Below are 18,571 nucleotides of genomic sequence, written 5' to 3' on the forward strand. Positions count from 1 at the left end.
CCAACGCACTCCCCCCCCCCCCTGGCGGGTAACTATGTGGTCGATATTGTCCACTTCCGCACACACGCACGCACACACACACACACACACACACACACACACACACTCACACCTCGGTGCTATTATATCTCCCATCTAACAGTACTCTAAAAATTTTCACAATGTGAATTCAGGCGAGTTTTTTCTGGGCTACACTAGCCCTCATATGCTTAATATGCATGTGTGCCTACGACCATCACCCTCCACAGAACACACTGTATTCAATATAAAAAGTCACGATTGCCCGTGTATAAGGCCAAAATGCGATTATGGAATATTTTATATTCAAAATTAACGAAAGAAAGGAATTGAAATAACAACAAAATAACAACATATTAAACTCACTGATGTTAGAAATAAGCATTATATTATTTGAATGAATGTCCTGATGATTTCATGGAAGTTTAATCAGCAGGAAATTGAACACAAGTGTAAAGTAAATCGTGATCTGTCGAGAGCTAGATTTCGTGTTTAGCGGTCAGACGGACCTATCTATCGATGTCTCCATCTTTACATATGCATGGAAATTCCGGCATCTCTAAAAACAAGAGATTTAGTTTCTAAATCCCTTGCATATTGATGAGGCCATTTCCTCGTTAATTTGAACAATACCGGACCGCAATTGACATAGGAAACGTATAACGCAGCGACCGAATCCTGAGGGTCCTATTTGAAGTGGCATCGATTTCACTTTTGGAAAGTCATTCGAGAATATATTTGTTTCAAATAAAATAAGATTTCTATTTGCATATTAATAGAACGAGAGGAATTCATTATTCTAGCAGAATTGTTTCCTCTGAAGTGATCTTGTGCAAATGCGAAATGTTTGAATTGGCTGTTGATTCGGTCGAGATCCTGTCCGGAATCGTTAGACCTCAGACAATTGCCCCTTTAATGTTTGGTGATCTCGTATCAGTTTGCCAATATTAATTTCAAACAGCCCATGCAATCGTTAGCGCCTTGCTATGTGAAAAGGGCGTGTAATGCATGTGCGTCGCGTAATGTCCATCTAAGCCCGTGAAGTCCACACAGGCTAATCAGGGACGACACTTCACGCAGTAATTGTTTTTGTTTTCATTTTAAAGGAAGTCTTTTCTTAGCAAAATCTATTTTAGGAGGAAAGCGTCTTATCTGTCGTCCGCACAGGCTCATCAGAGACGGCTCAACTATGTTCAACTGCTAACACCCTGCAATTGAAAGACCTGTAAACCGATAACAATTAACGGGGTATTAAGTTTACAAAACAATTTAACTATATAATCTGGTTGTTATTGGAATGTTTTCGAGCAAAATTTACAAAATATTAATAATAACTTCTGCTAACGTAGGATTGCATTTACAACAATACTTGTGTGTATTGTAATACTTGAATTTCCGTTTTGACATTTGCAGTTCAGCATCAGTTCATTATTTTACACATACATCTATTTCCGTTTTCTTAAAACTTATGCAATTATGTATTACATGTTCTCTAATGTTTGGCAACTTGACACTATGGTTTTAAACTTAAACAGATTAACGATATTTTAGTTTAGTGCTGGTAACAGCAATTTTATAAGACGCATATGGTCGACATTTACTCCAGAAGCTGCATTTTCCACGGTTATATAAACACGATTGAATAATCGCTTTTAATTGTATAAATTCTTGCTACTTTCATATCGGTCTGGGCGGCGTTTCACTACGTTTTCAATTACAATATTACAATGAATATACAATGCAAGCGATGGACTCTGCTCGCTACACATGTAATGAACAGCGTATTGGCATTTGTGCCGATTTCCGTAGCGATAGGAAGGCAAAATGAGTAATGCGTATTCTGACTGTGTGACTGGTCTGTGGAGAGTTCTGTTCTATAGAAGCAACCCGTAAAGCTGAACATGTGCGAATGTGGGTGCGTGTTTGTGTGAGGATTAAACGTTTAATGATTCGAGGGTTATTTAGCTCGAAATAAGACATGCATTGGAATGCTTTCGTAGCATATTTTGCGATTGCCTGTAAGTATCAGGATCGTTAAATATGAAATGTATATGCATGGTTTTATTATAAAACGAACGATTACTATAATTATTCATCATCAAGGTTTGTTAAGAAATGTATTGTTGAATAGACGAATGTTGAGCATATTTTTAAGGGCTCTTGACATATAAAGTTTTTTTAAAGGGCGATAATTATACGAATAAGAACACATTCGAATTAGTTGTACTATTACTTAAGAATTTATGACAAAATATATTGTTATAGACGTACGGCACTTAGTTATCGCTACAGTATTTTTAACTTTCTTTGTAATACTCCTTTTCAAAGACATACTTCATAAGAATACATTATAAGGTAAATGGACAAAGAAACATGTATGCGTACACAAACGTTGATTGTATTCATGCAATAAATCATCTTCCTCATTCCAATGCTGTGTCATCATTTTTGTTTGTGTTGAATTTCAGTATTATATGCACATTTTTGCCCTTTAAATATATCAGCATAGCTTCTTCTTAACCCTTTACCCCTTATAAACGCACTGTGATGCGTTTGTAGTCCCTTAGAAAATCTAATTAAATTTACAATTTTCTTTACTAGAATCAAATTTTAAAGGCTTCATTTCCAACTGATGAGCAGCAAACAGCATAAAACCTTACCAGACTGCGAGTTACTCGCACGCTGTTCTGGTTGTATGCTTGTTATACAAGCCATTTTCACTTTGCTTCTTATGGGCAAAAGGGTTAAATATTGTTTTCATGGCATCCAAAAAACAAGACCAATCATCGCTGGACATTATTTAGTTCTGCTCTGTCAATGACAGTTGGTTTTTATTCAAGCTTGTATTGAGCGGCTATGCACTTAGCTTCCTTGGCATCTGCAAATAAATCATTTCCATAACTATAATCGATGCAAACATTGTGGACCTTCGTGGAAGACTTTCAGAGAACATTTTGGGCAACGGTCAAATAATGAGCATATTCAGCTCTCTTAATTACCATTTGCCATGTGGCGCATAACAAGTACCGCATGTTAATGGTTGATATTATACAATAGACAATATTTAAAAACTAGCAGCCAATGTAAACAATGATATTCTTTGTAAATCCCACAACTTAAAGGATTGTCTTTGATGACATTTTTATTTGAATATAAATCACTGCATGTCATTTTTTGGATTAATTACGACTGCCTGTGCATTGCTTTAAAAATGGTTCTTTCCTCTGGAATTTCAATTCATTTCTTGATTATTTAATTGTTGAAATGTATTTTATTGCAATGTTAATGTATCTGCCTGATCAACCCTTTTAAACGACATTTTTTATTTATGTTTTAATTTTAATTTTACATGTATTTATTTAATTTAATATTAAAACTGGTCTATAAGGGTTAAACAATCATTTTTTAGAACAAATTGTCCAGGTTCTTTTCTTTTAATTTGGCGAAAATATATCGAAGAATCAGAGCCAGAAATCTTTACAGATTATTATGTCAAAAATTGTTTTTTCTTTCTTTTTTTCGAAGGGGGGGGGGGTCAACGTACTCTATCATGGTATTTACGAATTGTATACAAAGATGAGATTGAATTGAATACTTTTATGTAAATTATCTTTTGAAATATTGTTCAAAATATCGTATCTGATGGCTTCAACCGTAATACAGTGTGTGCAAATACATACAAAATACGTATAGTTTTCTTTCATGATGAACCCCGAAAATTTAACCAAATTTGTACACTGGTCAGATTATACTAGTCATACAATTATATTGTATAGTCGGCGTAAAAAAGCCACAAAAATGAATTAGCGGTACTGTTTATTGTTTTCTTTACAAATCATTCTCTGGGATTAAAATTGACTAAAATATTTTAGATCCTTAAGGCAAGTATGCATTTTGCGCTGATTTTCAACACATCAAGCTATTGAACAGTGTATGTGGTATTTTGTTGTAAGATAATAACTAATTTGGCAATAGTTTTTCTTACTTAACGTGGTCTATATTACAAACATTTTGATATCATTTGAAGAAACAAGCAAATAAGTATTCAGTCATTTCGTATCCGAAATGAATCCACATGTAAACATAAAGTGGAATGCTGATTCCTGACATAAGCTTACAGTTTACCTCAAGAATATGATGTTTCTTCTTAGAATTGTACATTATCATCCGAATTTTGTTTAAAAAGATGCCCCAGTGGTCTTTGAAAACGAAGTCTATTGCTATGATATTGAATACTCAAAAGGAATTTTTGATGGCGAAATCAAAATGGCGAATGTCACAAAATGCGAGTGGGCCGTGCTGAGTGAAAAGGGGGTTAAATGCATTTGCGTAAGTGTCGTCCACGATTAGCCGGTGCAGTCCGCACAGGTTAATCAGGGACGACGCTTTCAGCTTTTATGGTATTTTTTGTCTTAAGGAATCTTTTCTTAGCAAAAATCCAGTTTAGTCGGAAAGTGTCGTCCCTGATTAGTCTGTGCGGACTGCGCAGGCTTATCTGGGACGACACTTTAACCACATGCATTAAACCCCATGTTCACAGAGCGCGGCTCAATTGTATTTACTACAGCTCGTGCTGGTGTTTAATTTTAAAATGTCAGCTTGGCTCTAGCAAGTTATTTCCCTGTCGTTCATTGTTGAAGGTGCATGATTTTCTGTAAAAATAAAACATCCAATGAAATGCCAGTGCTTAAAAACAACACAATACTTCACAATTTCAATTGAATTAAGACCAGCAATAATGAAAGATTTACAAGAAATATCTTTAAAAAGATAAACAGTGTTTATGCTGGTTCGTGTTGGAGAAAGAAAATCGGTCGTATCAATTATATCATGGGTCACAACTCATTTTATCTGAGGAGTTCTTAGCTGCTTCACACCCGCGCCCACGGCCCAAAATCGCTTCACTTTTTTTCTTTGCTACCGACGATGGGCGATGAGATGACGACCAAGGACAAGCTTGTGCTAGTTAAATGCCAGCTTCTACCGCTCAGGTTGAAAACAGTATCCTGATTGCTAACGCGAAGCTACGAGTGAAAAATATAAAAGTGGCGAAAAAAGTAACTTTACCAGTAAAAGGATGAAAATTAGAACCATCTGGGTAAAAAAATGACTAGCCAGAAGACTAGACCTGGGTCAATACGTTCGGCTGATGGACAAACAAAAGAAACAAGACGCCAAGGGATTCTTTAATTTCCTGCGCATGGGCTATCAAATATACCAAGAGATCCTACCACGCATTGAACACATAATGCAGCCGAAAAGGTCAAACTACAGGACGCCTCTGACAGCTGGCATTAGCATTGCGGTACCTAGCATCAGGGGACAGCTACCACTGTCTCCTGTTTGGATTCCGGGTCGCACACAACACCATATCCAAGATCATTCGTCAGGTGTGTGATGCGATACTCGCAGATTTTGCTGAGTAACTAATTCCCTGTCTTAAACGCCAGATGAGTGGAAGAAATTCGCCAAGCAGCTCGGCGACCGATGGCAGCTGCACAACTGTGTTGGTGCCTGTTTTGGGCGGTAAGCACATCGCCATACAGCGTCCTCGACGTGGTGGCTCCTTTTATTACAAAATGGACACGGGTTACCATTCCATAATCCTCGTGACCTTGGTCAACGCCGACTTCAAGTTTATTTGGGTCGAAGTAGGCAGCAACGGATCAGCCGGTGATGCTCAAGTGTTCAATAACAGTGAGCTGAGGGAAATCATCGACAAGGGAGTGTTGGGTCTAGTTATGTATGCGAAATACAAATTAACACCTTCGAATCCCGATTGTAGAATGATGGAATAACAACAAAAAAACTTGGTTTTATACGAGGTAGATCGTGTTTGGTCCGTGTCGCCTTTGTGTGGGTCCATGGCGTTGTCGTGTAGATCCGGGTTGATCCGTGTAGATGCCGAGACTATCCGTGTCTCTGTTGTTTTGGTCCGTAATACTCCGTAGCTTTGCCGCGATAGTTCGTGTGGGTATCGTGTTAATTCCGTGTTGCTGCCGTGTTTGTCCGTTTAAGTACGTGTTGATGCCGTGGTGTTACTGGGGTGGTGGTCTGTCGACGTTCAAAAATGCTAAAAAGCCGTTCGTCCCGGATATTCATCCGGGGGTATCCGGGACGATCCGGGACTGCCGTGTCCATCCGTGCTGATATGGAACTGGGGTTTAACTCTTCATATTAAACCAATAAAAATGGTCTATTATATTTTTGTTTAGAGCATGGTAAGAAACTATTATTGAAGGCCATGTTTGCACGTTCTGCAGAAATTTCTGGTTTTGCCCAAGTAAACGCGATTTCAAGACCGGCTGACCGCGAACTTACCTTAGTAATGTATTTACATGGGTGTCACGATTGCACAGATGGATAGTCGGCTTGCGTAAAACATAATACTGTAACATGTTTAAAGGTTTATTTTGAAAACAATTTAAAATAAGTTTTTGAAAAAATAAGATCAGGCTATGGAACGACAATACTTATATGATAGATTCTAGTTCCAGAATGAAAAAGTAAAACTCTCATTAAGTAAAAACCATGTTTTTCAACATACACTTGTTATGCCCTTGTGAAAGTTATTCATTAACATCAAAACCTTATGCTAAAAACAACTTTAATTTTGCCGATATACGTTAAAGAGCTTGTGGCCAAAACATACATAGAAGAGGAAAAAATCATATTTACTATAAATAAGGAAACATGCATCACATTATCGAGTATTCGCAAAGTGGACACCTTTCATCTGTTCTCCTAAAAAATTTAGCAAAATTGAGATACGGGGTTCTGGCTTTAGGCCGTTGATTTTTGTTTTATTATAAATAAAAATAACATGCTAAAACTTTGCACGACTGTCTATTCCGTTAGCCTGTGTCACGCACGGGGATCTCGAGCCGTTTCTGGAGAGCACGGAAACGCACATCCGGACAAAGGAGGGCTCCTCGGCCATCCTCACGTGCATCGTAACCAACATGCAACAGAACAGGAGGGTAAACGTCGATTTATAGAATTGTACATTAATTGATTTGAGCATCGCTCTAGGGAAATTTAGCTGAACGCTAATTCGCACAGGCTAATCAGGGATGACACTTTCCGCTTGTATGGTATTTTGCGTTTAAAGGAAGTCTTTTATTAGCGAACGTCCTGATTAGGCAGAAAGTGGCCACCCTGATAAGCCTGTGCGGACTGCACAGGCTTATGTAAGACGACACAATACAAACATGCATTAAGCGCAGAACGAGGCTCATGAAATATTAATAGCCAGTCATTATCCATGCCTTGTCAAACGGCTGTTTTCAGCATACTCGGAATTTACTTGTTTAAATGATTCTGTTTGTGTAAAAACTGTTTTATGTGGTGGATATTTCTATTTCTTTTATGAATATATTTTGTATATATTACTAATGTTAATTTTAATTGACATCCTTATCAACCTAGATGACCGTTGTCTGAATGGAAATAATACTTGCCGTAGCTTGACGCGAATGCTTGTCCCGAATTTGACGACATGTGCGCATCTATTCAGGTTAAATGGTACACTGCCGACGGCAACACGATCAGTATCAATGACAAAATATACACGTCGGACCGCCGGATGTCGATATTGCAGCCGCTTCCGGGCACGTGGTCTCTCCGGATACAAGGGGTGCGACAGCGGGACTCGGGACTGTACCGTTGCATTCTCGACACTGAGCCCGTACAAACAAAGAACGTAAATCTGCACGTGCAAGGTGGGTACTTCGCGTAGTGTGTCCAGTGACATGTTTACTGTATGTTATCTGACATACACTTTTTTGGTAAAGGTTTATTTTACAATGGTTTAGATGTATATAGCAAAGATTTGTATTTGGTTAGCAAATCACGGCTATGTTAGTATGTATTATGTTCGTACTTGACTTCGAGTAATCGTACATTCTGAACATTCTAGATCAAATAACTTGCAGTTCCTAGCTTTTAACGATGCTATATTTTACCATTAATATCGCACAATATATCGGTTGAATGCAAACACTATCGCACATGCCGCTTCTTAGCATTTGCGATCCACCTCATGCACCTTTTTTCCACATGATGCAAAACTGCCATGGTCAATAACGTATAAGCAATAATTATATTTAGAGTTTATATAACTACGTGTAGAAATAATTCAGTGTTGATCATGGTACTTTACAGTTCCTCCGCGAATTTCTGCCTCGGACCATACCTCGGTTGGGGTCGGTAAACACTTGGAGTTATGGTGCAATGTGACCGGCGAACCCACACCAGAAGTGAGGTGGTTCAAAGACAACACTCGTGAGTGTCATGTTTACTGTCTAGTCTGACTTTTAAGCAACATAGTAATACAATGGAAAATTAGAAACAAAACTGAAAAAATGCTTGTCTTGATTGTATAGCCAAAAAACATTAGCTTGACATTCGTGAACGCCAATAACATAAATCATATGTTTCTATATAAATTGTTCGCGCATTTTTAGCAAGCGTTTTTTCAGGCTTTAAAAGTATACTTAGTGATGTACGCTTCAGTTGTTTTAGATCGCTTCTTCTAAGGAAACTAAGTTATGTATTCTTTGTAACGGCACTGTTATATACTCGTGTATACAGGTCGAGACCACGTTCATATTGGTACGCTATCATTGAGTACTTGTTTCTGTACAGTAGTACAAGGCTGGCACCAACCATGTCTGCCATAACGCTAGTTTAACACACGTTATATTATACAGGAATAATTTAAACGAGTTGGGCATTTTAAGGGACTTGCTCACAAATGTCGCTTTTTTGAAGTTCGTCAGTAAATGCTTTTTATTGATAAAAGTAAACAGTTGTATTGCAGAGCTCCAGTATCATACAATATAGAATTCAAAGAAGAAAAAAAAACAAAGAGAAAAAAAAAAAACATTATACCCACTTGTCTCGAAAAATTTACTTTTGGATTACGCCAGTACTCGATAACTGCACTTATTGATTCAGATGTATGGGGAAATGGCTGTTAAATAATGTCAAGGCAAATCTCAACAAACGTTATATATCCGGGACAGGAATCTTACCTCGTGATCCTCGGATTTTTAGCCCGGCAATCTTCCAACCCGTATCTTGATAGCGCACATGATGTTTTTTCTATTAAAATTATATGCTCTTAACGTCACACTGGACCGAAAGTACCCCCAAACTGACACAAAGATTTCAACTCTAAACAATTTAACGGATATATTCTGTTATAGCTCGCGTTGTAACTTACAAGTTATAATCGAGATCAAATTCACATGTGTAATTTAAAGCGGAAGACCTCAAGCAAAGATCAAATAACTTATTATGTACGTGTAATTATTTACGTTATCAGATGTCATGGAGAGAAAAAACGCGATAAAAGGTATTTCGGTTGATTCTGTGCACAGTTTGATAAGTAACAATATAATTAACGTGTTGTTATAACTGTGTAGGATAAATATAATGAGTTTCACAAAAAGTAACTTAGATTTTCATAACCTAGTAGTACAAATAAATGTAACTAAATGGCTATATGCAAACAGCATTAAACCAGAACAGCCTGCGAGTAACTCGCAGTCTATTCAGGTTTTATGCGGCTTGCTGCTCATCAGTATCTAAGGGTTGGAAATGAAGGCTTTCACACTTGAATCTAGTTAGAAAGGTCTTTAAATAAATTTAACTTTCTAAGGAACCACACATTCGTCAAAGTTCGTATTTAAGTGGTCAAGTGAATCGAAGCGTATTTGTTTATCGTGACTCATCTCTATGCCACCATACTCTTGATATTTATTTATTTGGGTCAAAGCCCAACAATAAGTATAGAATAAGTATTATTATGAAAGTTATTTTTCTTTAAATTATTTTCTTAATTAAAAACGTGCTATTGCAATGATTTTAAAATATTGTAATAAACCATTTGTCCGCCATAAACTGCCAATGGAGTGGTTGATGTCATTTTAAGAACAATGGTTTAAAATTACACGCAATTGTATATCATTCTAATACAAATTATATCCAGTTAATGTCTATCTTAAGCATTTAATTTGTTTCTTCTTAAAGCATTACTAGAGCATACGTCAGAGCATTGTGTTGTCGAGTCTACAAGCATGCGCGATAAAGGTGCCTACGAATGTGTTGCTGAAAATGGCGTCACACCATCTGCAACTGCCAACATAAATGTCGACATTTTATGTAAGTCATGCTTGCTAACTGTTTGTCCTACACATTAACACATCTTTAAAGGGGCCTTTTCACAGATTGTGTCATGTATTAAAGTTGGTCATTAAATGCTTTATATTGATAAATGTAAACATTGGATCTAAAAGGCTCCATTAAAAAAAACACAACAATACAATTAAAGAAAGAAAAAAGCTGTCTTCAACTGGGCTCGAACCACTCACCACGGGAGTAAAAGTCTATGCTTAGACCACTCGGCCATCCGTGCTCATACAATGAGTGATGTATTTTTTACTTAATATAAGCAATCCTCGTAGATTTACAAAATATAACAACAACAACAGAACTCTCCAAATTATTCAATCGTTTCGTGTTGCAGTGCTTTATTATTTTCAGTTTATAAAATCGTCAAAGATGCATATAATGGATATTGAAGAGCGTGGTAAATGTTCAGTATTACTGTTTACTCACAAATATCATAACTACAACGAACATTTGCGAATCCGAAACAATTTTTTTTTGTCAATTTACCAGAACGTGAAAAGGCCCTTTAACTTGGACTAAAACATTGTCAACTGCTTTTATAATGGCTACGTCTTTCAGCAACCGTATTGAAATATATCGGACATTTAAAAAATGTGCAATGTAATAAAATAGAGGATATTTGTTGGATTCGGTGGATTATCGATCTAAATTCACGAGTGATCATAGAAAATATATATTTTATATGATCACGAGTGAATTAAAATCGATAATCCACTGAACCCAACAAATTTTCTTTTTATTTTATGCTTTTTTTCACAGTTTATATACAGTGTTAAAGAGTTTAACTAAAGAATTTCGCTGGGAAAATGACGTCATTTCGTTAAAAAAATGACGTCATTTAACATAAACAGTGAAAATTATCGAAAATTTTCACTGATAATTTTCATTGTTTGAAACTGTGAAATTATCAGTTTTAATTCACTGATATTTCTCTATAAACCACCGGAAAGCATAAAATAAAGAGATATTATGCCTTAAATTATCAGTGTGCATACTGTGGTAGAATAGATTGGTCAATAGTTAATAACCACGGCCCAATTTGACATCACACGCATTTCAAAGGAAAATTATTGCAATATTGTTGCTGCCCTGTAAATCATTAAGTTTTCACAAAAAGATCGCTCTGTGTAACTTGTCAGGTATTTGTAAAAAGTTTATGTAATAAATAAACCCGCAAAATGGCTTTTGCAGATATCAATGTTTAATCATGTGAAGAACTTCATGTAATATCGCGTTATTTCGTACATTTCCGTCCTCCCCAAACGGTCTCGAAGTAAAACACTAGCTGGAAATATCATATGTCTATGAAATACATGTTTTTCACTCGATTAATGTAACCATTCTCGTTTGCAATATCAGGAAAGTTCAAATATGAGTTACAATAATATGAGCAAAACATGGAAAACACTTTTAGTTTACTGTTGGGGTCGTTTGCAAGTATTTTACTGTAATAATTGTTATACATCAATGAATAAAAAAATCCTTGAAATATAATATTATTACATGTAACAAAAAATCAGTTGTAAATATGCATATTTTTATTGTTTAAAGTTCCACCTAACGTGACGTGCCTCATTGAACGGATAGGCCAGTTCGTAAACAGACAAACGAAAATTGAATGCAAAGTTGTCGCCAACCCGGAAGCTACAGTCACGTGGTATCACGACGCAACGCCGTTGAAACAAACGTGGAAATATAGAATAGAAGTATGATGTCTGAAAACATTAGGCGTAGCTAACAGATATACATGTTATTTGCTTTCTGAACAAGTAATTAATGAATACATGAACATATACCTATTGTATCTAATACTATAAATAGAAGGTGTCACTATGTTGTGTTGCCTTATTTATCATCATACGTGTGCTAACATTCACTAACGATGGACATCTTTGAACCACGTTATACGAAAATAGGTATTATGCCATATGTGGCTAGAATAACGTCAGTCTACCTGCGCATCTGCATAGTTTGGTGAGGAACAAGCCTGTCCGCTAATAAGACCACCAAACCCTGCATGAATGTATGGCTAAGAGCGTATCTCCGGACCTGCCTGCACGATTGCGTATAGCATGATACATATTTTCGCAAGACGCGGCTCATTTGTCGTTTAAACCGTTGATAAATTATCATGATACATTTTCTTAGCCCAAATCTTATGTTGGTCTGTTTTTTCTCCACTGCTGTTTACCATATACATTACTGTTATGCTTTTAACCCGAAACTTCTTATGGATAAACCACTAAAGTGGAAAGTGTCGTCCCTGATAAGCCTGCGAGGACTACAAAGGCTATTCTGGGACGACACGTTAGACACCAAGTTTACCCAGAGCGCGACTTATTTGTTGATATTTTCCACATTCCAGAGCTTTTCGGAAGATGGAGAGACCAGACACTCACTTTCAATAACCACGTTAGAGAGGTTTGACTTTGGAAAATATATATGTTTTGCAACGAACTCCGAAGGTTCCGGTTCCTCCGCTACCCATGTTTATGGTAAGAAATTTAGAAAACAATATGTCTAAGTCATATTTGTTTTCAAGCGATGATTACCGGGGTATGCTTATAATATTTAAAACACTTATATTCGCCAAACGAAACTTCGTACTTGAAATAGATAGGAACAAAGAAGACTGCATACCTTCAAAGTGGAATAATGTATTTTTTTATAATGTCATAAATCGTTCAGGCCTCAAAACTACTTAGATGTAGAAAGCCAGTATACGATGGAATACAATAAACAAAAATTGTTTCAAAGAGCGTTTGCACATATTTTGGTATGTCTTGAAGTTTGTCATTAAATGCTTTACATTTATTAATGTAAACATCGGAACTCAAGAGTTCCAGTATAAAACAAAAATAAAATTAAAGAAAGAAAGGAGGCACAACACAAATTTGCAAATCTGGATTTTTTTTCTTCAATTTTGTCAATTTATCAAAACGTGAAAATGTCCCTTTAACATATTCATAACACAACTATTTGATATTTGTAATTTCTGTTTATATAAGTATTCCACTGCACGTGTATTTAATAAATGTTAAACTTAACAAACAATAAATGAGCATTGGCTGGGAAAGTGGGCTTTATGCATGATCGTAAAAAGTCGTGACACTAACCAGAGACGGCACTTTCCGCCGGGACTGCTTTATGCATGATCGTAAAAAGTCGTGACACGTACCAGAGAAGGCACTTTCCGCCGGGACTGGATTATCATTAAGAAGAGACTTCCTAAAAAAAAATTTCCTTAAAGGCGAACAGTTTCTTCCCTGATGTCCCTTGCAGACTGTACGGCCTGTCTGGGACGACGCTTTACGCACATGCATTAAGCCCGGTTTTCTTAGAACAATTATCAAATAATCTAAACACATTGTTTTAGAAATGCAAACTAGAAGCACGCCTTCCTCTACAACTTCTTCCTCTTCAACTGCATCAACTGCAACATCTACATTTTTAATAGGTAATTGTAATTTTATCCCATAAACCGATCAAAGACAAGGGGGACAACTTAGGTATTCATAGAACCCATCGTCTTTCTTTCGCTTTTGCATGACTTGAACAACAGGCTGCACTTTCTATGTGCTCTTTACGTGATTGCCTTCATACATTGTTCAATTACATACACACGCATGTTCGTAATCAATCTGCGATTTTCCTCGATTTTCTTATGTTCAAGACATTCGTTTATGATATTATGTGTCTTCATGTGACTCTAACATATTGAAAACGTTGCCATTACTTTTAGCACACCTGAGCACAACGTGCTTTTGTGATCGTCTTTTGTCCGTCGTCCGTCATCCGTCGTCAAAATTTACTCTGTTGACACTCTGGACGCCACATTTATTATTCAGTCTACATGACGCTACATTAATCACATTTATTGACAAATCTTCATTAAACTTGGTCAGAATGTTGAAACGAGAGCGCCGACGATGTTTCAAACATTTATTGGCGAGATACAGGGAAGTTTCTGCTGAAATAAAGTTTAAAGGAACAGTTGACTGAATGAAAATCTAAAAGGCTATCAAAAATATAAGTTTTCTTAGAATAAGTACAAATAAATGAAACAAGAAGTTGTTAAATATTGCAAACCATCCCATATCAATCGGAAAATCAGAAATATCTTTCAAGGGAGCTTGGTATTTTTCGAGCAAGTAAATGCCCGGATGTAAATGCCATTTCTGATGTGCTAGTCGTTTATTCATGCTCTTGTTGTAATTAATGTTATCATGGCATCATTTCTGTTTACGGGGCTGAACGAGTTTTAAATTCGGACGCTACAGTCAAAGTTAGATCTTTGTTTTTCTAGTTTTGTTTGTTAGTATTCATTATACTGTTACAATCGCTTCATTTTCATTTAAGAAGAAAGGAACAAGTCGCTGTATTTGCTGTGTTGTTGTTTTATTTACCGACTTCGTTACATACGCAAAATATAACATGCACGCATTCTGAAGTTTTCAATGCTTATTCAAATAATTTCAAATAATATGCAATATAATTTGCAGATTAATATAAAAATACGGTTATTAAACACCATATCTTGCCGCCAGAAATCGCAAGGTAAATGTTTGCCGTCACATAGTTTAACGATATTACAGCCATTAAAAAACTCGACAGTCTTCTGCAAAAAAACAAGACAATTATTTATCTGTTAAAAGTAGTTAAAGTTACGTACCCCATTAACAAATTCATCGAAATAGTATGTGAGTATACAAAAACTAGACACAAAATGTTAGAAACAAATTTATTGGAATAAGGGCATATATGAAACAAGTTGTGGAACTTTGATAATGTAATCAAAATCTCGTTTTTAAGGGAATGGTTTTGGCATTGTTTCAAATGTCATTAGATATAGTTGTTTACATGTCTTTAATGTTTATAAAAGACTTAACGAATTTTTATAGAAAGAAAAAAGTTGAATAAAAAGCTGACGGCGCCGATTCTGGAACCTGTGTCGTCATAATCCGTAAGCGGATGCGCTACCATGGCGCCACGCCATTTTTCATGGACTGTAGCGAGACATTATACCTATTTCAAACGTTATATAGCGTTTGCCAATAACAGAATTGTTTTACGAACGAAAATTATTTTCTAAGAACAGTTTTGCACTAAAAATAGAAAAAAATTCACTAGATATGATTTTAGAAAAAATCTTAGAAGACAATCTTTGAAAAATAGTTTCTAGGTGAAAAATTGTAGGAATATGAAAACTCGGTATTAAATTTCGTATGTATTTCGTCAACCAATATCCCACATCCGGGCATTTTTAACCCTTGGGAAACACGCACCCGACTTATAGACGTTGTTTTCTGATTTTCGGTTTACAAAAGTCTATTTGCTAAAACCAATAGCCTAAAAACATGTTAATTCTCAAGGAGTCACTTATTTGTCAAATTTTCATGAATCAGCTCGCACTTGTTTAGAATAGTTTTGTTCCTTTGGTCACAAATCAGCGCCTGTAGAATGCACAGGCTGATGAGGGACGACACTTAACGTCTTAACCTGATTTTTTTCTTTAACCCTTTCAGTGCGGGAACCGAATTTTGAAGGCCTGTGCAAACAGTTTGGATCCAGATGAGACGCCACATTTTGTGGCGTCTCATCAGGATCCAAACTGTTTGCTATTCTGATAGCATTCTTTGAAAAAAATCGAAGAAAATGCTAATTTTAACAATTCAGCAGACGACATTATAGCAGATGACAAATTTCCCAGCATGCAAAGGGTTAAGATGATTCTTCATTAAAACGAAAAAAATCTATAGTAAAGTGTTGTCCCTCATTATGCTTGGACGCCACTTTACGCACATGCATTAAGCCCTGTTTTCCAAGAGCGAGGCTCGTATGTAGTAAAACTTGTTGGATTCTACAGATTGACTGTTTTGTTATTGTTATTTTTCATTTAAGAGTCGACTCCAACTACAAAATCCGTTCCCACGCCAAGTATCCATTCGTCCTCTAACCCACAAGTTTCTGCAACGTATACATACGTGATAACGACATACTCGTCGGGTAAATGAAGTGCATTTTAATTACATGTTTCTGTACATATTAATACATGTATATAATGTCTTCTTTCGTTTAATGTTTCATCACTCATTTGCTGGTTGCGATTGCGTTGCTAATTTGGTAAAATATAATGATTTCTTTCAGAACAAGTTGCTGGACAATCAAACAGTGCTTCCATAACAATTTACAGATGTCCATACGTCATATTGACAGTAGCACTTATATGGATCGAATCGTATCACGCATAAACTTGATATCTGTGTTATAGATTTGTCTTCCATTTTGTATACTTTAACTTTAAATGCTATGTCGTATACTATTCAATGTAATGTATTTAAACTATAAGCATGCGTACTTATATATGTTTAAATGTATGACAATACATTAATAACCAATGTGTATAGGCATATTATATTATGAACTTTTTATGGACTATTTGTGCATACCTTTAAAGTAGGATATGTTATGTGTGCTTGATATAAGAATGTGATATTACTGTAGAATTCTTCAATAAGCATCTGTTTATTGTTTAAGGTTGTCAGCAGAAATTTAGTGTATATTGGACTGCATTTCTTAGCACTGGCATTGCGGAAAAGTTGCTTGGACCTTTGAGCCTCACTCTGGGAAAAGGGGGTTTATGCACGTTCGTAAAATGTCGTACCAGATTAGACTGTGCAGTCCGAACAGGCTAATCAGAGAAGCCATTTACAGCGTTTATGTGCTTTCTTTTAAAGGAAGTCTATTCTACACGAAAAAAAAACAGTTGAAATAGTATAGGCAAAAAGTGTCGTCTCATATTTTATCTGGAAAGACGCTTTACGCACATGCATGAAGCCAAGTTTTCCTAGACTCATATGCCGACTGATTGGTTTCATTCCGTGTTGACGTGTTTACGGGTTTGAAGTTTAGGGGGGGGGGGGGGTGTGTGACGAGGACATATTGTTATGTTACCCAAATCACACTAGTCACGGACATGCTCCCCCGCGATTTGTGAGCAAAAATGCATTTTTTAAAGATACCATAATTACTATTTTGCTATTTATCCGTACCAAACCTTAAGACGAAAAGTTGCACATTAAACTATATGCTTTCAGTGCACGGTATGGCTTTATATATAAAATCCATGTATTGAAAAAAAAAATGTCTATATTACTGTGTGATTTTTCAGACAAGAACATATGTTCATTATCAAACAGAATGCTTCACGTCGTCTTTACCAATCGAGCGTGGTGCTCGATTAGTCATTGTCGGCTCGGGTACTACCTAAATGTACCTCGGGTGCTGTTAAGTATAGTTAAATGTACCCCGGGTACGGGAAATATATTCAAACGTACCCGACCAATTTAGACAATACCCGAGTTGTATTACCGCCCAAAATCCGATGCCGTAATACGCGCTGCGGAATACGACACAAAATTCTCTTAGAACAAAACCTGCACCAACATTCTTTTTTGAGTATGAGATTCGATGAAGAAAAATCCATCTTACAAAATATTGACATAAATATGAATAATTAATTAATAATTAATTTGAAAAAAAGTCGACAAAGGCCAATTTAGCGTAAAAACTCCCGATTACGTTTTAGTACATTTTCCGTACCCCGGGTACATTTAAGTAAGCCGACAAAGGCCAATCGATCCATAGTGCTGGCCGACACCTCAGCTGTACCGTTGGAGACCGTCATAGCGATAAGGACAGATACACTATTTTTAAGCTTATATTTCTGTGAAACCTGGGCTTAATGCATCTGCGTATTTTTTTTCGCAGATAAGCCTGTGCAGTCAGCACAAGCCGATCAGGGACGACAATGTCCGCCTAAACTGAATTTGTGCTCAAAATAGACTTTCTTTACACGAATAAATTCAGTAAAGCGGGAAGTATCGTCGTTAATTAGCCCTCACGAAATGCGCAGGCTAATCTGGAATTACACTTTACGAATATTCATTAAGACCCGAGGCTCATCTCATGTATAGTTGTTTGTGTTGATCTGGGCCAGCGTCTCGACAATGGAAGGTGCTGGGTTCGTTTATAAGATAATCAGGGACCAGACTGATTTTTGCGCAAAATAGACTTTCTGTAAACCAATAAATTCCATAAAAGTGAAAAGTGTTGTCCCTATGTAACCTGTGCGAACTGTGCTGGCTTATCTGGGATTACACTTAACGAACAAGCATTAAGACCCGAGGATCATGTACGGTTGTTCGTGTTGATCTTAGCCAGCGTCTCGTCAATGGAAGGTAATGGGTTCGTTTATAAGATGCATCTAGTTATCCAGGACTTCACCGTTGAACACTTCCATGAATATCTTCGTGAAAGCTGCGTGAAAGCTGTGGTAAATTGACCCTCTGTATTA

At 36.5% G+C, this 18,571-nt stretch overlaps 1 protein-coding gene across 2 annotated transcripts; it reads left to right on the plus strand.

The window, feature by feature from the left end:
- The first annotated feature begins 1,823 nt into the window (after nt 1–1,823).
- On the plus strand, nt 1,824–18,324 carry LOC127879679 (lachesin-like). Of its 2 annotated transcripts, XM_052426671.1 has the most exons (10): nt 1,824–2,036; nt 6,877–6,998; nt 7,535–7,739; nt 8,182–8,301; nt 10,054–10,185; nt 11,767–11,921; nt 12,581–12,710; nt 13,592–13,672; nt 16,117–16,221; nt 16,363–18,324. In XM_052426671.1, exons 1-10 carry the CDS (start codon nt 1,997–1,999, stop codon nt 16,464–16,466), a joined length of 1,194 nt encoding a protein of 397 aa, XP_052282631.1. In that variant the 5' UTR covers nt 1,824–1,996; the 3' UTR covers nt 16,467–18,324. The 2 variants fall into 2 exon arrangements, with proteins under 2 accessions (XP_052282631.1, XP_052282632.1); XM_052426672.1 differs by lacking the exon at nt 13,592–13,672 and having other exon boundaries at nt 1,829–2,036.
- Nucleotides 18,325–18,571: the final 247 nt, after the last annotated feature.

This window comes from Dreissena polymorpha, chromosome 4 (genome assembly GCF_020536995.1).
Source record: "Dreissena polymorpha isolate Duluth1 chromosome 4, UMN_Dpol_1.0, whole genome shotgun sequence".
NCBI classification, from domain to species: domain Eukaryota; kingdom Metazoa; phylum Mollusca; class Bivalvia; order Myida; family Dreissenidae; genus Dreissena; species Dreissena polymorpha.

What these genes read in the sequence shown, in the direction of transcription:
- LOC127879679 (XM_052426671.1), top strand. Translation starts at nt 1,997, where the DNA reads ATGCATTGGAATGCTTTCGTAGCATATTTTGCGATTGCCT. An exon ending in GTGGTTCAAAGACAACACTC is followed by an intron (nt 8,302 to 10,053) that starts GTGAGTGTCATG and finishes TTCTTCTTAAAG; the next exon opens with CATTACTAGAGCATACGTCA. An exon ending in GATAACGACATACTCGTCGG is followed by an intron (nt 16,222 to 16,362) that starts GTAAATGAAGTG and finishes GATTTCTTTCAG; the next exon opens with AACAAGTTGCTGGACAATCA.